This window comes from Rhinopithecus roxellana, chromosome 8 (genome assembly GCF_007565055.1).
Source record: "Rhinopithecus roxellana isolate Shanxi Qingling chromosome 8, ASM756505v1, whole genome shotgun sequence".
Lineage (NCBI taxonomy): Eukaryota > Metazoa > Chordata > Mammalia > Primates > Cercopithecidae > Rhinopithecus > Rhinopithecus roxellana.
The window spans coordinates 58,434,225-58,455,133 of record NC_044556.1 but is presented as its reverse complement, the minus strand read 5'-3'; the positions used below and the strand labels follow the sequence as shown (position 1 = coordinate 58,455,133).

The 20,909-nt window shown below is 40.0% G+C and overlaps 2 protein-coding genes across 6 annotated transcripts in view; one reads left to right on the top strand and one right to left on the bottom strand.

Moving 5' to 3' along the window:
• The window catches only part of CD1E (CD1e molecule), a 97,308-nt gene extending 76,909 nt beyond the window's left edge, over positions 1-20,399 (top strand). Inside the window, exons 3-8 of one of the 4 annotated variants that reach the window (XM_030935233.1) lie at positions 16,260-16,899; positions 17,222-17,518; positions 18,142-18,411; positions 18,670-18,948; positions 19,342-19,435; positions 19,572-20,399. In XM_030935233.1, coding sequence (XP_030791093.1) covers positions 16,842-16,899; positions 17,222-17,518; positions 18,142-18,411; positions 18,670-18,948; positions 19,342-19,435; positions 19,572-19,737 — 1,164 coding nt within the window. In that variant the 5' untranslated portion in view covers positions 16,260-16,841 and the 3' untranslated portion in view covers positions 19,738-20,399. Of the gene's footprint in view, positions 1-16,259; positions 16,900-17,221; positions 17,519-18,141; positions 18,412-18,669; positions 18,949-19,341; positions 19,436-19,571 lie in introns of those variants that run through there. The other 3 variants (XM_010387161.2, XM_010387200.2, XM_010387190.2) reach the window with 3 other exon arrangements.
• On the bottom strand, positions 964-4,945 carry CD1B (CD1b molecule). Of its 2 annotated transcripts, none has more exons than XM_030935240.1 (6): positions 4,284-4,945; positions 3,722-3,988; positions 2,882-3,160; positions 2,400-2,678; positions 1,940-2,040; positions 964-1,267 (listed from the first exon to the last, which is right to left on the bottom strand). In XM_030935240.1, the coding sequence occupies exons 1-5, from the start codon at positions 4,342-4,344 to the stop codon at positions 1,943-1,945; spliced, it is 984 nt and encodes a 327-aa protein (XP_030791100.1). In that variant the 5' UTR covers positions 4,345-4,945; the 3' UTR covers positions 964-1,267; positions 1,940-1,942. The 2 variants fall into 2 exon arrangements, with proteins under 2 accessions (XP_030791100.1, XP_010385534.1); XM_010387232.2 differs by having other exon boundaries at positions 977-1,267; positions 1,947-2,040; positions 4,284-4,450.
• Positions 20,400-20,909: the final 510 nt, after the last annotated feature.

Sequence of the window (20,909 nt, the reverse complement as noted above, 5' to 3'; positions counted from 1 at the left end):
TGCCCTGCTGGCTGGGGTGGCCAACTTTTATTTCCTTATTTGTCCCCACCTATGTCCAGTTTCTGTCCTATCAGAATGCCCTTTTCTCAATCCTCCCTGCAATTGGTTACTTTTAGACTCTTGCTGATTGGTCCATTTTACAGAGCACTGATTGGTCCATTTTACAGAGCACTGATTGGCCCATTTTACAGAGTGCTGATTGGTGCATTTTACAAACCTCTTGCTAGCTACAGAGCACTGATTGGTGCGTTTTTTACAGAGTGTTGATTGGTGCATTTAACAAAACTCTTGCTAGGTACAGGAAAGTTCTCCAAGTCCCCACTCAACCCAGGAAGTCTAGCTGGCTTCACCTCTCACTATGACCCTTTAAAGCTAGACTATAGCTGTAGTAAGCCAAAGGCAGTTTTTTCCAAAGGAGTTTGGAACAGAAATAAAGAAAGCATAATATTTTTTTGGCTAAGTGGAAACAATTTTAGTAAGAAGAGGAGGATCTACAATATCAACTAAAGAGAAAAAAAGAAAGTAAGTAGATGACTCTGAAAGAAAACACTTAACTTGGCAGTTACAGCAACTCAGATTGTTTTTACTGAGAAAATGAATTTGCAGCTGAGAGATCTTTCCAGAGTTCTACAAATAGGGAACACTGTTCTCAAGGAACTTACAAAGAGAAGGCGAGGAAAAACAAAAATAACTCCAACGCTGTGGGTACAGCGTAAAGTGGATCTCTGCATAGTTCCTTTTATTACAGTACTAGAAAAGGCTTCCTGAGGAAGAAACATCTCAGCTGAGCCTTCAGGGCTAGAAAGTCATCCAGGCAGAGACAGAGAAGAAATTACATCAAAAAGGCTCGGTGTCTCTGCAAATATGGTGATCCTGGTATAATTATATTTGGTTCACTTTGACAGATGATATTTAACCAGAAGCAGAAAAAGAAAAGTCTTAAAATAGGAAGCCAAAGGGAGTCACCATTAAGTCGTATGTATTATATTGCATTTATTCTGAGACACATTCTTTCTAACATTTTAACGTGTGTAAAATCTGGGTGAATCATATACAGTCTCATAATAAATTTACAGTTTTAATACTTTTTTGCTGATGTTTAAATTTAATTTATTTTAAAATACATGAAAACTCTGATTTCATCAAATTTGATAATCATTTGAAATATGGTAAGATTGACTTTTGGGTGGATAACTTGGGCTTCTTGGTACTTATTGCGAATGGAGGAGCAGACATGATGAGGGCTCATGGGATATTCTGATATGACCTGTTAAAAACAGAAGAACAAAAGAGCTCCACATAAGAGAAGTTTGTACACCCATGTTCATAGTAATATTATTCATGAAAGTTAAAAGTGAAAGCAACCCAAGTGTCCATAGATAGATGAATGGATGAACAAAATGTGTTATACACATATGGTGGAATATTGTTCAGTTTCAAAAAAGGAAGGAAACCCTGTCACATGCTACAATGAGGATATTATGCTAAATGAAATAAGTCACACAAAGACAAATACTTTATAATTCCACTTATATTACCTAGAGTAGTTGAATTCATAGAGACAGAAAGTAGAACTGTCCTAACCAGGGCCTGGAGAAGAGGGGAAATGGGAACTTGCAGTATGATAGGAATAGAGTTTCAGTCTTGCAAGACAGGAGAGTTTTGAATATGGCTTGTGCAACAATGTGAATACACTTAACACCACTGAACTGTACACTTAAAAATGGTACAGATGGTAAACCTTATGTTATGTGTGTTTTAACAGAATTTTTTTTTTTTAAGTCCACATAAAAGGGATGGGAGTTTGGGGAAAGGATATGGTGAAAGGATTGAAGATAAACAATTTTTAAATAGATAAAATGTTAAAAAAGAGTGGAAGGGTGAACAGAAGAGACATATTTAAAAAAAAAAAAAAACACGCAAAAAAAAAGACACCTACAACTCACCGGCGCCTCATATACCATAATGCAAGGCATAGCAAAAGGAGCAAGGAAGGCACCATTATTGCCAAAACAATCGAGCCAGTGGAGGTGGGGTTTCCTGGCAAATGAGAGAGGACAAAATGATGTCACTTCAGATCCTATACACAGAATTCCTTGGCCTTCCTTTGCCCACCTACTTCCAATGTATGGTCATCTCCAACTTCCTCTCTCATATTCCTGCCCACCACATATCCATCCTTTTATCTCCTCTACCCAGTTTACAGGTCCTTAATTCCTACCTTTTTGATAACTTGGATTATCTATTTTTACTCCCTTTGGGATTGGGGTCCTGGAAATCAATCAATCAATTTCTCTCTGCCTCTTTCATTTCTCAAGCTCTATCCTTTCCCAGTGCCTCCCTCTATGCCTGAAGATCACTTCCTGGCATTTCCAGCCTGGGGCCCTGCTATTTCTTACTCCAGTAGAGGACGATGTCCTGGCCCTCTAAACTGCTGTGCTTCACTCGACAGGATAGGCCAGCTGCCTCCCCAGCTGCCACATCCAGGGTTGCTCGGAGATACCATGTCCAGTTAGCATTGGGCAGGATGTCCCCTAGCTGAGTGTCCCGCTGCTCCTGCTCATCCTGCATCCACATCACCCACACAGGCTTTGGGTAGAATCCTGAGACATGGCACACAAGCTGCAGACGGCCAGGTCCAGGACTGGGACCACTGGACAGCCAGGCCTCAGGCTTCACTAAGGCAGGAAGGGGAAGAAAAAGTGTCATGTTATCACTCAAATTCAGAGGTTATGAACTCAGAAACCTACAAGCTTGGACAGTGACCCCATTCATTCCTTTGGGAACCAAATAACTTGTTAATTAAGCTCCTATCCTTGGGTATTTTCCTACTCTTGATCTTACAGGAGGTGGCGGGAAGTGAAATAACAGCAGGACTAACCTTGTCTTTGCAGATCTGCTTTTCCTGCATTGAGGACGCCCAAGAGATATCGGGGGCAGGTTTCATAGAGGAGAATTCTCACAGTTTCCATGATACCTTGATATTGCATGATTAGTGCACAGACCTTCTGTGCCCTGCTGCCACCTTCTGGGGAAGGCACACATGAAGCATTCTTGACACTCAGGAAATCCAGTCCTCCTAGAGCTCCCCTCAGGAAGCTTACTATGGCACCTCCAGAATGTAGCTCACAGCCTGCTATGCCCTGGATCTCAAAGGGGTCTATGTAGAAGGAAAACAGAGAGCAAGTATTTGTGGTTATTAAACACAAATAAAAAAAGGCATGAGAAAAGAACTTAGGATTTTAGATTTTGGTGGGGATAAAGTTCTTGGGTTTAAGATGATGATGAGCTAAAAACTAATGATAACATTTAGACATTTTCAGAAACAAGAGTGAGCTGGAGGTTCTCAGCAGAAGGAGGGTGCAGGGAGAAGATGATTGAAAAGATGGATTAAGGGAGAAAGCCACACGTTAGATCACTCAGGCATGGGGTAGGAGAAGTAAGGGCCCTTGAGGAGAAGTTTCACACAAGACAAACCAGCAGCTGGTTACAAAGTGGAGGCCTTAGTCTGAGAGTAAGAGAAGAGTGCAGAGGCAGCAAGAATCTAAAATATGAGGTGTGAAGGTGTGAAGCTGGAGTGAGAGACTACTCTAGAAAAGCGTGTGCATACAGTTGGGTAAAATAGAAAGGAAGGGAGAAGGATCAGAGAGAGCAACACCTTGCAAAAAAGAGAGAAAAGAGAGTCCTTGAGAATCTTCCCAGTTCAGTGGACTGGACTCACATTTCATCTGGAAATCACCGGCAAAGTCTTGTACTTCTTGAGCGAATCCAAAGATGTAGACTCGGAATATCTCCTCTAACTCAGCAAACTCCTTATCACTAAAGTTACCTTTAGACCAAGGCTTCAGGAGTATGGCAGTGCCTGAGTCACTATCCCAGCCGTGAATCTGCAAATCATCCAACCAGCCTGAGCCTTGAGTTTGTGCCCAGGTACTGTTGGTAAAGAACGAGGTCTGGATGACATGAAAGGAGGTCGGCCCCTGGAAGGCTGTGAAGAGTGGAAAAACAAGATGGTGACGATAAAGAGAGCAGTAGACAATTAAGAAGAATGGGAATGAAAATGATTTAGGAAACAAGAACCTACAGTCTAAAGAACACAGAAAGTCTGACACATTTGACTGCCTTAGGGCTTCACGCTCTAGTCCCAAACACCAGAATGGTTGAAGAGGGCTGGAGACAGAAAGACCCAGACCCTTAGTGTCCAATTGCACCTAGGAAAGCGCTGCATGCTTTTTAAAATCCAAACCCTGCATCAGTGTTGGGAGCTCCAGAGTGACTCTTACCTTGTTCACTGTCACCACCGGGAAAGAGAACAGCTAACAGTTGAAATGGCAGCAGCAGCATTTCACCGGGAGATGCAACTTCTTACTGGCAGAGCTGGTATTTGATCTCCAATTTCAGCAAACCTTTTCCTCAGTACCCTGCAGTGACTTCTTCTCTTTTCCAACTGACAAATCTCTTCCTCATCCAAATTGCTTTTCAGAGAAAAATGTGCCTCCCACAGCCCTGAGCCTCTTACCTCACCTTTTATTTCCCTCAAGCCCTGACTTTTAGACTCTTACCCCCTGACTTCCAGCTGCTCTCCCTGTCCTCAGCTTCCTTCATTCCTCCTTGGAAAAGCCCCCGTATGATTTTGCATTTTCATTTCACCTTCCTTAGTCTTTATTCCCACATCTATAGGATAGGATGATGATATTAAACAATTGCTAAGCTTTTAGTCTGCTTTAACCCAGAAGGATGCTTTTGGTTTATCCACCTCACTTAGTCTTTCCCCCTCCTAGCTGCCTTATGTTCTCTGGCACTCTGTTACTGCCCCTTCCCAATGTTTTCAATGTCTTCTCTTTCTTATATTGCCCTCTTTGTCTGGTGTTCCTTACTCCACATTCTAAACTGGCTGTGCGTGTGTGTGTGTCTATGTCTGTGTGTGTGTGTGTGCATGTGTGTGTGCCGATACTCACTTACATAAAGGCAAAGCATTTAAAACATTGCCGGTACTATAGCACTACAAACCAAAATGCCAGAATCAAATATAATAAAGACTGAAGTTTATAATTCAAACAAAATTATACCATAGCAAAATTTGAGGGAAAAAATGACAATCACTTCTAGCATATGACCTTCTCTTCAGGAGCTCTTGGCCTATGGAATTTTGAGTAACAAATATTTATGAGATAAACAGAACTCTAGGAGCTATGCTATGTGCACCTCCAGCCTAAGTCAAAGATAACTTTTTGGATAAGGTTCTATAAGCAGCAGAGCTATCTTCTTCTCTTGTAATATCTCATAACTGCTGTCTACATTTGGCCCTTCATAACACCACATGAGGTACTAACAATAGAGCAAAGAGGCCGCTATTTTTTTATACAAAAAGTTCAGAGATACTTGTTTTAAAATGTCACTTCCTATATTCTTGTATGCCCATGAAAACTTTTAAGAATTTTTGGATTTTCTCCATTTGGGAAAAAGTCACGTATTTGCATAGATCTATGTGTCATGCAGAAATGTAGCGGCAAATAATTCCAAGTGTAGAGGGTTACCACTAACTAATTCTATTATGTGGATAAGAAAATGCAAAGTGAATAGTGTAGTGTTCTCTATTCCTGGGAACAACTGGTTCACAACATTAATAAGACTAGCCTTCATCCAAGATTATCACTGCCTAATTGATAAATACAGAGCAGCTCTCCAAATTTCAATGTATGTATCTCTTAACAATATTCCCAGACTCCAATACATGACAGAATTAAATCTACTTTTTGGATAACAGCCATAGACAATAACAGAGACTTAACATTGGCCGTCACAGACATGAACATTATTGTTTTTGTGTTTATACGCTTTTTATTTTGGGTAGAACACCCAAAACAGAGTTCAGGAAAAGCTGGTAGACAACCTGAGCTATTTTCCATTAAAATGAGTGAGTTCTTCCAAGACTCCCAAAGTTGAATTGATACAAACTAAATCTGAAATGTTCCTCATTTAAAAAAATAATCCAAAAGAGTTGGTAGGGCACAGGAGACTATCACAACACCAGCCCCACACACATCCAACTTTTTTTTTTTTTTTTTTGAGATAGAGTCTTGCTCTGTTGCCCAGGCTGGAGTGCAGTGGCATGATCTCGGCTCACTGCAGCCTCTGCCTCCTGGGTTCAAGTGATTCTCCTGCCTCAGCCTCCTGAGTAGCTGGGACTATGGCACCCGCCACCACGCCTGGCTAATTTTTGTATTTTTAGTAGAGACGTGGTTTCATCATGTTGGCCAGGATGGTCTCGATCTCCTGATCTCATGATCCACCCACCACGGCCTCCCAAAGTGCTGGGATTACAGGCATGAGCTACCACACTCGGCCACTCATCAAATTTTTAAACAAGGTAAGCCTAAAACATGAGAACAGTAATCCAGTCAAAATTATGTTACCAGAAAGGAATATTAGTGTTGCCAAAGACCACATTAGAAATTGAGTTTTGCCTGAGAGATGGAAGATAGAGGAAGAGGTCTTGGTTTCAGTTTCAACAGCGTGTAAGTTTTTGCCAAATACGTGCAGAATGTCTACCTAAATAACAAACAGAAAAAGAGGCTCTCTAAAAGAAAAATATATTTATTTGGGAATACAGCATTGCAATGGAAATATATATGCCATAGTAAACTATGAGCAAATTCAGGGAGGTAAAGGAAGGCAAAATTTTTAAAGAAAAAAATGAAGAGATTACATATTTGTTTTGAAATAATTATCCTTGCTTACAAATATCAATAACAAGGGTGACACCAGTCAGAGGTTAAACAGACAGTTGCTGGCAAGGCAGGTGTCTTTGAGGCATTTTTCGTGTAAGGTTGTGATGGCCTTTTCAAGGTTGTGGTTTTTGCAAAGTCTTTCATGGTGGTTGTTCTTGTTAGGTATACAAGTGTGAGAACCCTCTCTGCATAGTCTTCCCTAGCTCTGCCAGTTTTTTTTGTTTTTTGTTTTTTGTTTTTTTTTTTTACCTTAGTGACTCCATTTTGTTTCTGGCAACATTTTCAAGAAGGTGACTGTAAATTTAAACTTAGTTAAGAAAATCGCCAGACAAAATGAAAATTTTGGAATTCTTCAAATGTCATATTCGAGGGAAAAATTTACTTTATACACTGTCTTTTCCCTGAACAGTGGAGCAATTGAGATTATTTGAAAGGTCTAGAAATTAACCAGGTTTTCAAGTTACGTTCTTTCCCACATATCGTATCCAATATTTCATATTTCCTTTCTGTTTCAAAAGTACAGAAACGGATATGACAGTGTCCACAGTGTCCACATAGCAGAGTCTCACATTTCCATACTATGCTGTGACTATGCTCGTTCAGTGCTATGGCATGGTTTGTACTTCCACTCTGCATTAGTACCATTGTTACTTGACATATGAAACCCGTCTTCCAAGGAAAGATTATCCCTAGTCCCAGTGTTGGTTTCAAATTAAAAAATCAACATGTGCACACTTCTAAAACGAAACTTTAATTGATGCTTCTAACACATATTCTCCGATGGGCCTAAAGACAATGAACACTTCCAATAAGCTCCTCAGGACACAGGTTTTCTCAGATATTGATTGCATAATCTCACTTATATGTGGAATCTTAAAAGGATTGAGTACACAGAAATAGAGAATAAAACACTGATTACCAGGGGCAGGAAGCAGGTGGTGGTGGGAGGAAATGAGGAGATGTAGGTCAATGAACACAAAGTAGCAGATTACCCTCCGCGGATGCTGAAAACCACAAATAGTGTTGAACCTGATGGCTGCCAATTGGAGCCCCTTTCTGCTCATGTCCTCCACCCACAAATTTGATGGCTTTTTAAGATCTTAACTAAGCACTTACCACACACTCTGATCATAACCTTTGCAATGTGAAGTGTGACTGTAGAATTTGTACAATTACCTTTTTCCCATCACAATTTTATGGGAAGACAATTGCTTTTTATTGTAGATCATAGCAACATCAGCATATTTTTTTTTCTTTCCTTACTAAGTCAAAAACTTACACCTTTTAATTTAAAGGAAGCACTTTATGTCTTCTCTTTGTCATATTTGAATTACAGGCATCACTACTTCTGTGCTTGGTGCCGTTACTAAGTAAAATAAGGGTTACTTGAACACAAGCACTGCGAGACCAGGACAGCTGATCTGATAACTGAGCCAGCTACCAAGTGACTAATGGTTGGGTAGTATATACAGTGTAGATACGCTGGATTAAGGGGTGAGCTGCATCCTCGTTCGAATGAAGTAGGCTGGCATGAAATTTCATCATACTACTTAGGACGGTGCACAATTGAAAACTTATAGACAGTTTATTTCTGGAATTGCCCATTTAATATTTTCAGACTGCCATTGACCATGGGTAACTAAAACTGTGGAAAACAAAACCATGAATAAGGAGAGGTCTACTGTATGTTATAAATAAAAAAAAATATTTTGACCTTGCTACCAGTATCCATGTTAAATTAACTTACTAAGCTTAATGTTTTATCTATAGATCCTTCTGGATTTTCTAATGATATCTCTAGATACAAAAGTTTCATTAGTTTTGTTTCAATTGTTATACCTTTTATTATATTTTTAACCCATTTTCACTGGCCTATTACCGCCAGTAAAATGAGAAATAGAATTTTTGAGAGCTACTTTTTTTTTTTTAGACAGAGTCTTGCTCTGTCACTCAGGTTGGAGTGCAATGGCGCGATCTCGGCTCACTGCAACCTCCACCTCCCGGGTTCAAGCAAGTCTCCTGCCTCAACCTCCCTAGTAGCTGAGATTACAGGCGCCTGCTACCACGTGTGGCTAATTTTTTGTATTTTAAGTAGAGGCGGGATTTCACTATGTTGGCTAGGCTGGTCTCAAACTCCTGACCTCAGGTGATCCACCCATGTCGGCCTCCCAAAGTGCTGGGATTACAGGCGTGTAATCCCACCCACCGCGCCCAGCCCAGATAAGATTTTTTAAAAGGTTAACAAGAGTCATATTTGCTGGGAGTGTTTTGTGTAAACTTTTCTTACCAGATTAAGAATATTCTCTTTTAAATTTGTTAAAATTTTTTGTTATTATTATTATGGAGATCTGTTTGTGTAGGTGCTTATTTTATTATTTATTCATTTAATTTATTTTTTTTTTTTTTTGAGATGGAGTCTTGCTCTGTCATTCAGGTTGGAGTGCAGTGGCACGATCTTGGCTCATTGCAAACTCCGCCTCCCGGGTTCAAGCTATGCTCCTGCCCCAGCCTCTTGAGTAGCTGGGACTACAGGCGCCCGCCACCATGCCTGGCTAATTTTTGAGTTTTTTTGTAGAGACAGGGTTTCACCATGTTGGCCAGCCTGGTCTTGAACTCCTGAGCTCAAATGATCTACCCGCCTCAGCCTCCCAAATTGCTGGGGTTACAGGTGTCAGCCACTGTGCCTGGTCAGGGTCTTACATTTTAATTGTTAATCCACCTTGAGTTAATTTTTGTAAATGGTGAAAAGCAGAAATGCAGTTTTATTCTTCTGTAATATGGTTAGCTGTTTTCCCAGCACTATTTATTGGATATTGAGTTCTTTATTAATTACTCATTTTTGTTCACTTTGTTGAAGAACAGTTGGTTGTAAGTATACTACTTTATTTTTGATTTCTCTATTATGTTCCATTGGTCTATCTGCTAATTTTTGTATCAGTACCATGCTGTTTTGGTTATTGTAGCCTAGTAATAAAGTTTGAAGTCAGGTAGTGTGATTCCTCTGGCTTTGCTCTTTCCCCTTAGGATTGCTTTGGCTATCTGGGCTTATTTTTGGTTCCATGTGAGTTTTGGGATAGTTTTTTTCTAAGTCTGTGAAAAATGATGTTGGTGATTTGATACAAATAACATCAAATCTGTAGATTGCTTTGGGCAGTATGAACACTTTAATAATATTGATTCTTCAAATCCGTGAGCATGAAATGTTTTTCCGTTTGTTTGTGTCCTGTATGATTTCTTTCAGCAGTGTTTTGTAGTTCTTTTTGGAGAGATCTTTTGCCCCTTTCGTTAAATGTATTCATAGATATTTTACTTTTTTTGGTGGATGCTGCAAATGGGATTGCATTCTCTATTTGGCTCTCAGCTTGAATGTTACCAGTGTATAGTAATACTACTAGTTTTTGTACATTGACTTTGTATCTGAAGTTTTATTGAAATTGTTTATCCACTCCAGGAGCCTTTTGGTGGAATCTTTAGAGTATTCTACAAATAAAACTATATCATCAGTGAAGAGAGATAATTTGACTTCCTATTTAGGTATTTGGATGCCTTTCGTTTTGTTTTCTTGACTGATTGCTTTGGCTTGGTCTTCCAGTACTATGTTGAATAAGAGTGGTGAGAGTAGGCATCCTTGTTCCAGCTCTTAAGAGGAATGCTTTTGGACATTCAGTATGATGTTGGCTATGGGTTTGTTGTATATGGCTTTTATTATTTTGAAGTATGTTCCTTTGATGCCTAGTTTGTTGGTGGTCCAAGGACTTTTTTGGTTGGTAAGTTTTTATTGCTGATTCAGTTATGGAACTCGTTATTGCTCTGTTTAGGGTTTCAATTTCTTCCTGGTTCTATCTTGAGAGATTATGTGTTTGCAGGAATTTACCCATTTCCTCTAGATTTTATAATTTGTGTGCATAGAGGTTTTTATAGTAGTTTCTGGGGATCTGTTGTATTTCTGTGGGATCAGTTGTAATGTCACCTTTTCCATTTCTCCTTATGCTTATTTGGATCATGTCTCTTTTTTTTTTTTTTAACACTTTTATCTTAAGTTTAGGGGTACTTGCTTGTTACATAGATAAACTTCTGTCATGAAGGTTTGTTGTACAGATTATTTAATCACCCAGGTACTCAGCTTAGTACCCACCAGTTGTTTTTCCTGATCCTCTCCCTCCTCCTACCCTGCAACCTCCAATAGGCCCCACTGTGTGTTGTTCCCCTCTATGTGTCCATGTATTCTCATCATTTAGCTCCCACTTATGAGAACATGTGGTATTTTGATTTCTGTTCCTGTGTAGTTTGCTAAGGATAATAGCCTGTATTTAGCTCCATCCATGTCCTATAAAGGGCATTATCTCATTCCTTTTGTGGCTACATAGTATTCCATGGTGTATATGTACCACATTTTCTTTATCCAGTCTATCATTGATGGACATTTAGGTTGACTCCATGTCTTTGCTATTGTGAATAATGCTGCAATAAACATTCACCTACATGTGTCTTTATAATAGAACAATTTATATTCCCTTGGGTATATACCCAGTAATGGGATTGTTGGGTTGAGTGGTATTTCTGTTTTTAGTTCTCAGAGGAATTGCCACACCGTCTTCCACAATGGCAGAACTAATTTATACTCCCACCAACAGTGTTAAGGCATTCCTTATTCTCCACTACTTCACCAGCATCTGTTATTTTTGGACTTTTTAATAATAGCCATTCTGACTGATGTGAGATGGTATCTTGTTGTGGTTTTGATTTGCACTTCTCTAATGATCAGTGATGTTGAGCATTCTCTCATATGACTGTTGGCCACATGTATGTCTTCTTTGGAGAAGTGTCTGTTCATGTCCTTTGCCCACTTTTTGATGGGACTTTTTTTCTTGTAAATTTGTTTAAGTTCCTCATAAATGCTGGCTTTAAACTTTATTGGATCTTGTTGAGCTTCCTTAGCATCCAGATTCTGAGTCCTATATCTGTCATTTCATACATTTCAGTCTGGTTAGGTTCATGCTAGGGAGTTAGTGTCATCTTTCCAAGGTGACAAAACACCTCGGACTTTTTGAATTGCTGGAGTTATTGTGTTGATTCTTTCCCATGTGAAGGAGCTGGCACTTCTTTTTCTTTTTGAATTTGTTGCCATCTGGATGAAGTTTTTAATTATATATATATGTATATCACACTAACTATATATATAGGTCACACTAACACTATGTATATACACACACACATATACACATATATGTATATATACGTGTGTGTGTGTGTGTATATATATATATATATATGTAGAGAGAGAGAGAGAGAGAGAGAGAGAGAGAGAGAGAGAGAGAGAGAGAGAGAGAGAATGAGTTATTTCAGAGGGCCAAGGCTCTGTACAGGTTCTAGGTTGCAGATAGTTTCCTGCAGTGGGTTTCACAGGCAATGAGTGTTGGTGAAATGCATTTTTGTTTGGTGGTGTACTTCAGGCTGCAGTCAAGTAGATGGTGCTTAAGAGTAGGGCTGAAAAATAGTCTCTTAGCTGTACACTTCTTTTGTTTTTCAGTGTGTTTGCAACAGTGCTCTGGGAAGTGAAGATGGGGGTCAATATATGGGTCCCTCTACAAGTCCATTCCCATATTTGGGTAATATCCCCTTCAATTACTGGTGCTTTGCCCACTTTTTCTTTGTCATTTTTCTGTGTCTACTTTAATATCTTTCATTAAAATTTTGTAATTTTCAGTGCATGAGTCTTTGATTAAGTTTATTCCTAAGTATTTTATTCTTTTTATGCTACTATAAATGAGATTGTTTTCTTAATTTCTTTTCATGATAGCTTATTGTGTATAGAAACAGCATTGATATTTCTGTGTTGATTTTTGTGTTCTACATCTTTTACTGAATTTATTAGTTCTAATCATTTTTTTGTTAGGTCTTAAGGGTCTTCTGTGTATATCATCATGTAGATTTTATAGATCATATCGATTTTGTAGATTATTGCTGCAAACAGGTAATTTTACCTTTTACTTTCTGATTTTGATGCCTTTATTTCTTTTTCTTATCTACTTGCTCTGTCTAGGGTTTCTAACACTGTGTTGAATAGAAGTAGTGAGAGTAGACATTCATACCTTGTCCTGGATCTTAGAGAAAAGATTGATCATGATGTTACCTGTGGGATTTTCATATATGCCCTTTATTATGGGATTTTTTTTTTTGGATATGACACCAAAAGCACAGGCAATAAAAGCAAAAATAGACAAACGGGATTGTAGCAAACTAAAAAACTTTTGTGCAGCAAAGGAGACAACAGAGTGAAGAGGCAACCTACAGAAGGGGAGAAAATACTTGCAAACGACCGGGCGTGGTGGCTCACGTCTGTAATCCCGGCACTTTGGGAGGCCGAGGCAGCGGATCACGAGGTCAGGGGATCGAGACCATTCTGGCTAACACGGTGAAACCCCGTCTCTACTAAAAATACAAAAAATTAGCCGGGTGTGGTGGCGGCGCCTGTGCTCCCAGCTACTCGGGAGGCTGAGGCAGGAGAATGGCGTGAACCTGGGAGGCGGAGCTTACAGTGAGCCGAGATTGTGCCACTGCACTCCAGCCTAGGCGACAGAGAGAGACTCCATCTCAAAAAAAAAAAAAAAAAAAAAAAATGTAACTATGCAAAGTGATGGATACGGTAATATACTGACTGTGGTGATTACTTCACAGTATATACATATAATATCATGTTGTGTACCTTAAGTATACTCAATTTTAAAAAAGGTAGATATAAATACATAATTTATCATCTTTACCATTTTAAAATGTACAGCTCAGTGGCAATAAATACTTTTTTTACACTCAATTTTTATTTGTTGGTTGTACCTCACTAAAGCTGAAAAACATATTTGAATAAATGTTAAAGAAATATAAGTATACACAAACAAGAAAATATGTAGAAATTTCAATCTTTCCTGAAAATAAGCCAAAAGAATAAAACTCGTATTTAAATTCTTTGAAAAAAAATTAGCAGATGGAACATCTTCTTACATTTCTACAAATATACTCAAAAATTTTATTTTAAATCAATTTTAATGATTTATCTCCCACAAATTTCTTACATAGAAAGATTAATTTGTCCCAAGTCACATCTTGTAATATGTTTTGAGAGAATTTTCTGGTTTTGGCAAAAGGGGATCTGCAAATGTGACTGTGGGGCAGCCTCAGAAAAACATAGGAGGGGGAATTTCTTTTTAAAAGAGATCTCTGGCCACAGACAGTAAGTATTTTTAGTAAAAAATGTGGTTAGGCACTGATGGAATTTTTTTTCTTTTTTTTTTTTTTTGAGACGGAGTCTTGCTCTGTTGCCCAGGTTGGAGTGCAGTGGCGCAATCTTGGCTCCCTGCAACCTCTGCCTCCCAGGTTCAAGTGATTCTCTTGTCTCAGGCTCCCGAACAGCTGAGACTACAGGCACGTGCCACCATGCCTGGCTAATTTTTTGTATTTTAGTAGAGTTTCACCCTGTTAGCCAGGATGGTCTCAATCTCCTGATCTCCTGATCTGCCTGCCTCCGCCTCTCAAAATGCTGGGATTACAGGCATGAGCCACGGCACCTGGCCTACTCACTGATGGAATTTTGTAAAGCAGGAAGGAAATAAATGTACCATATAATGCTACAAAAATTAAAATTAATATTTTTTCTTTGGAATTTAACTTCTGGATAATTTTAATTTAGAAGGAATCTCATTAAATATTTTGTTAATGATTATTGGGTTGCTATCAGACATTATTTCTACTTTGCTTAGTAATTTGCAGTTATCTGTGAGTTCTGTAACCTCAAAATTAAAAACTAGGGTGTGGTTATCTTTACTTGTACAATAGTGCAATTGTTTTGTGGAATAACAAAATTGCTTTATTCTCCAATTATGCTTAGCTTTATTTTACTTTGTGAACGATACAAAAATTCTCTCTCTCTTTTTTTTTTGAAACAGAGTCTCCCTCTCTTGCCCAGGCTAGAGTACAATGTCACAATCTCAGCTCCCTGCAACCTCCACCTCCCAGGCTCAAGCAATTCTCCTGCTTCAGCCTCTCCAGTAGCTGGAATTACAGGCACACACCAAGGTACCCAGCTAATTTTTGTATTTTTAGTAGGGACAGGGTTTCGCCATGTTGGCCAGCTGGTCTCAAATTCGCCTGTCTCGGCCTTCCAAAGTGCTGGGATTATAGGCATGAGTCACCGTGCCTGGCCTGATTTAAAAATTCTAATGGACCAGACATGGTCCCAGCACTTTGGGAGGCCGAGGCAGACAGATCACGAGGTCAGGAGATCAAGACCATCTTGATCAACATGATGAAACCCTGCGTCTATTAAAAATAGAAAAATTAGCTGGGCATGGTGGCACTTGCCTGTAATCCCAGCTGCTAGGGAGGCTGAGGCAGGAGAATGGTTTGAACCAGCGAGTCGGAGGTTGCAATGAGCTGAGATCGTGCCACTGCACTGCCTGGGCAACACAACAAGACAGCAAGACTCCATCTCAGGAAAAAAACAGAATAAAACAAAAATTCCAATGAAAACAGTTACTTGTAGTATTGATGTCTGGCATAGGTCATTCCAATCTTTTTACTCTGTGTTATGGTTTTTGTAGGTTAGTATATATTCTCATGAATATTTATCTTTGTTTACTGTTGATAATTTTATTATGAAACCAGTTTTGGATTTACATAGTGATTTATAGATAGATTTACATAGCAGCTTATAGCTTTGAGTGTATTTGTAGAAAAGAAAGAGTATTGAAAATAAATGTAGACATTCTACTCAAGAAACAAGGAAACTTTTTATCTTTTTTTACCCTTAGAATTTAGAAATGATAATAAGATGAAACTAGGTTTGGACCTTTTTCAATAATTCTGACCACTGTTCTGCAAATTCACTCTATAAGAAAAGTAGAGGTTTGGGGCTGAATTTTGTTTTATTTTTTTCCCAAAGACTTCTATCTCTGATATCTTAGGGTCTGGGAATTGTTTTTGGTCATAGGGCTCTGAATAAATGTCAGTTGAACAAATGTATAAAAACCAAACAAAGGAACGTTATTTCAATTGCCTTCAGGGTGTCACAACAAATACCAATGAAAAAGAAACAAAAATAAAGACTCAATACAGTAATTAATTCTCCAGTGAACACTTCAGTCCTCTAAGGCTACTTCCCTGTGTCCACCAAAACTGCTTTCTAAGCGAACGCAAGCACGGGGATGCCAATGCTCTCAGGCCATGAACTAATGAGAAGCTTCATGCTTGTTCTCAGTCTTTCTTCATACCCAGGGCAAAACTGGCCTACAGACTTCCAGACATGCTCTCTTCATCTGGGTAGGGATGGGGATCCAAGTCCCCTGTGTATTTCTTCCAGACCCACCTGTAAAACATGGGTGAAATCTACCTGCCCTTTAGCTCACCACTTCCAGGTCAAGCCCACTCATGGACCACTTTAACAGTGATAGTTAGCTTGACTGGAGAAACTGAAAAAAAGGGAGCTTTCTTTAGATTATCTGATGATCTGCATTGCCATTGCTGCTCCTTTTTCAGCGGCACGGAGAGTTGGATTATGGAGGGTTGCATGCGGATTATGCAGCTACATCCAGGATGCCGAGTGTCTTCTGATCGTGATCGAGAGCAGAGTGAAGAGACACAGGCAGAGGAGAGGATCACAGAAAGGTAGAAGTGGGAGACTGGTGGATAGGCACCACCAAGTGACTACCATCACTTCTCACAGATTAGATTATTGACAACCCAAGTATGGATTTGATTTCTTCAAGGCGAAAAGCTACTCAATTTTCTAGCCAGACCACAGATTTGTTTTAAGCCAGGACCCGTTTTCCAGCAGTTAGTGCAATTAGGGGGGTTGGGAGGATGTAGACAAGAGCAGGGAGAAAATTTGGAGCCAGACAGTGGGAGAGACAGAGGGGAAATGAACAAACCCGTGGGAGGCTGTGGCAAAGGGAGGCAGTGGGGCTTCTCTGACAGGGAAGTTGGCAGAGGGAGAGGTTTTTCTGTCTGTGCAGTAAGGGAAGTCAGATGAGAGTACAAGAGGGCGTGAAGAAGGGTACTGATATCTGAATTCTGAGGGCAGGTGTCCTGCCAAATAATCCTTGCTTTAACAGAGCTTCAATGCTGCTCCTGTTCCTCCTCTTCGAGGGACTCTGCTGTCCTGGGGAAAATACAGCAGGTAAGAAGAGTGCAGGTGGAAAGTTACCTATGGTAGGGCACCAGAGGACTGAGAAGAAGTTCCGGAGAGGTCCTAGGGGAAGGGAGCAGTACTCCTCTAGGATGCCCTTGGAGTATGACTTTCAGGCTAGTTCCAGGCAGATAATTCTTGCCCTCAGTCTCAGTTTTTGTCTCTGATTTTGGGGAAAGGAAGCTGGCCCTAGAGGAAAAGCGTATGTGCAAACTGCCTAATTATCTCTCATCTCTAAGTTCCTTTTTTTCCTTTGGCATCACTTTTCCCATTCCTTTCCATTCTCTCTATTTGTCATTTCCTTCTCTCTCAGCTCCCCAGGCTCTACAATCCTACCATCCAGCAGCAGAGGAGCCCCTGTCCTTCCGCATGCTCCAAACTTCCTCCTTTGCCAACCACAGCTGGGCACACAGTGAGGGCTCAGGATGGCTGGGTGACCTGCAGACTCATGGCTGGGACACTGTCATGGGCACCATCCGCTTTCTGAAGCCCTGGTCCCATGGAAACTTCAGCAAGCAGGAGCTGAAAAACTTACAGTCACTGTTCCAGTTATACTTCCATGGCTTTATCCAGATAGTGCAAGCTTCTGCTGGTCAATTTCAGCTTGAATGTAAGTTCGTCGCTCTAAGCTGATAATTTGCCTGGGAACATCAACTATTTTCCAAAGTGGAGATGGTATATAGACTCTGACCATCATTTAACCTTACTAACTTTGTTCCCCACTCTCTGGCTCCCACTCCCTCCTCTGCTTCACCCTTCACCACCACCCTCACTCCACCATATACACAAAAGGGCCTGTATGTACATATCTAACATGAATATACCTTCGTGTCTGGCTCTTTGGAATGACGGTCTCCTCTTGATCTTCTGCCCCTCATTCCTGCCCTCAGATTCAGCCTTTCTCACCCCGCTTTCTACCCTTCTTTATTTTTTGCCTGAGTGTTGACCTGGACTGGCCTGTACCTAACCATTTTCACGTGAATTATTTATGACCAATCTCCTGTCTTCCTGATAGCCTTCCCATCTACCACTTTCCCATTAGTTATTTCAAAGAATGTTTATTATCTTCACATTTTCTTCCCACAAATTTTCTTCCCTTTGCCACTAAACTCTAGTCTCCATATGATTTCCCAGCAAATTTTTCTTCCCTTGAATCTCTTTACTCTCTAAATTGTTTGTTTTTCTTCCTTGTCATTCTTTCCATATTGTTCTCTCGTCCCTGTCTACTCTCAGACCCTTTCGAGATCCAGATATTAGCTGGCTGTAGAATGAATGCCCCACAAATCTTCTTAAATATGGCATATCAAGGATCAGATTTCCTGAGTTTCCAAGGAATTTCCTGGGAGCCATCTCCAGGAGCAGGGATCCGGGCCCAGAACGTCTGTAAAGTGCTCAATCGCTACCTAGATATTAAGGAAATACTGCAAAGCCTTCTTGGTCACACCTGTCCTCGATTTCTAGCGGGGCTCATGGAAGCAGGGGAGTCAGAACTGAAACGAAAAGGTGAGCCCAACTCTCTCTCTCCCCTCTTGTTCCTAGTACTATAACTCTCCAATTTGAATTTGCCTCTCATCATCATTTTGAAAGACAAAGTGAGAGACTAGAGAATGAGACGTGTGGGTTTAGGACTGTTTCTTAGAAAAGAGAAAGAAGTGATTATTAAATCACTCTTAGTATTACTACTTAGGCACATACGTTCCTGAGCTCTGGCCTGGGGTGCCCCTCAAAATTCCATTTTTTTTCTTATCTTCTTCTGTCTAGTGAAGCCAGAAGCCTGGCTGTCCCGTGGCCCCAGTCCTGGCCCTGGCCGTCTGCAGCTTGTGTGCCATGTGTCAGGATTCTACCCAAAGCCCGTGTGGGTGATGTGGATGCGGGGTGAGCAGGAGCAGCGGGGCACTCAGCGAGGGGACATCCTGCCTAATGCTGACGAGACATGGTATCTCCGAGCAACCCTGGATGTGGCGGCTGGGGAGGCAGCTGGCCTGTCCTGTCGGGTGAAACACAGCAGTCTAGAGGGCCATGATCTAATCATTCATTGGGGTGAGAAAGAGCTGAGGCTCTGCTGGGAAATAATGAAAATAGCCCTGGGGCTTTTGAGTGTGGGGGCTGAGGAAATGGGTAGGAATGCTAGGCACAAGAAGGGTAAAACTGGGACAATGAAAATAAAGAAGGATAGAGTATGACAGTAGTTAAATTTTAAGAAAATGGAAGTAGGGAATTAGACACACTAACAAAAAAAGGAGGAGGAACTAGTGATTTAGTGGGAGAGAGCTGGGAGCAGATCACAGACAAAGGATCAGGAGGAATTGAAATGAGGGCTCTGGAAAACACAGATGAAAACTCTAGGAAGATACCACCCTTGCAAAATGGGAAATCTCAGCTTGGTGGAATAGAGTAATTTAGGGATGATATTCTTATTCTATCCCCAACCAGGTGGATATTCCGTCTTTCTCATCCTGATCTGTTTGACTGTGATAGTTAACCTGGTCATATTGATTGTAGTTGACTTATGGTTAAAAAAACAGAGGTGAGCCTTTTCTTGTTCTTTGTTTCTTCAACCTGTAATCAACTCATTCTTTTTTTCCTTTATCTTCTTTTTTTTCTCTCTGCTTTTCCCCTTTATTTCCTTTCTTTGAGATTAATATCCTCCTCTTTTCCCACAGTTCAAATAAGAACGTTCTTTCTCCCCGTGCACCCAGCCCTGTGTTTTCCATGGGAGACAACACCCGGGACACCAATAATTCAAGACATCACTTCTGCTTGGCACAAGTATCGTGGATCAAAAACAGATTCTTGAAGTGGAAGACACGCCTAAACCAACTCTCGTGACATTTGCTTTATCTTATACATAAAATCCTTGTCTGCATCTTCTGAAACACCATCCAGGTCCCATAAGGGAAGCATGCTTTAATTGAAACAGTTTGTACTAGCAAAGATACTGATTCCTTTAGGAATACTTTTTTCCTCATCTTCCAGAGATTTTTTTTTTTTCCTGCTTTGGCTACATATCCACCATTGTTGATTTTTCAAACTATAGTCCAGATACTTCTTTTTCATGGATTTCCATGATCACCAAATTAAGAGCTCTTCTGTACTCCCCAAATTGAACTGATCTTCACAAGCACATTCATTTCTTCCTACTCTGAACAGTAGTTAATTAGGTTTTTGCCTTTTTTTTTTTTTTTTTAATCTCAGTTGCTTGAAAGTAAGATTTAGGTATTTGTTTCTGTGTTCACGACCAAAAATCTTATCTGAATTCAGGACCAGTTTCATGAGCATGTGATCTGTGCAGACACATGGAATCGTATGCTCTGCAGGAACCCATGCTAGATTTAATGCTCTGCTGTTGTCATCTTGGAATCCTTAGTCATTTTCAAACAAGAGATATTGTATTTTCATTTTTCACTGACACCACAAATTATATAGCTGGTTCAATTTGAATGTAATATTTCTTAATAAATGCAGATTGAATAAATTTGTTGTCAGATCAAGTGATGTTGTTTTACTCCATTCCCTCTCTGATATGTCTGCATCATTTGACTGTGCTCTTACTAAAACTCTTCCTATCTCCCTTTGTCTCTCACCAGTGGTGAAGGAGGCAGATGAGTGCCTCAATCTGAGTGATTGGGATGTTAATGAATCTTCAGGGATATTTAGGGAAATAATAACATAAGGGCTATCTCCTTTCAAAGTTAGGACAGGTTTGAACTGGCATTCCTACTTCCCTGAGCCATGTTTATCTATGTGTGTCTTTGTGGATGTGCATATTCATGGGAGAAATTCATATTTTGAGCAATTAGAAAGAGGACATAGGGTTTGAGCCAGAGCCAAGGTAATGAAGCAAAAGAGTGATTGGATGCCAGTTAAGCTACATGTTTGTTTTTGTATATTAGTCTGGCTTATTATTATTTACAGTTTGTTTTTCTTTAGTTTTTATATGGATTCTTACATTTATATAATTTACTTCAATTGAGATACATTTGGTTGAGCCTACTGCAGAA

Coding starts and splice junctions, on each gene's coding strand:
- CD1B (XM_010387232.2), bottom strand. CDS start 4,344: ATGCTGCTGCTGCCATTTCAACTGTTAGCTGTTCTCTTTCCCGGTGGT. Junction 3,161..3,721: donor CGGTGATTTCCAGATGAAAT/GTGAGTCCAGTC, acceptor CCTTCTACATAG/ACCCCTTTGAGATCCAGGGC. Junction 2,679..2,881: donor AGCAGATCTGCAAAGACAAG/GTTAGTCCTGCT, acceptor TTCCTGCCTTAG/TGAAGCCTGAGGCCTGGCTG.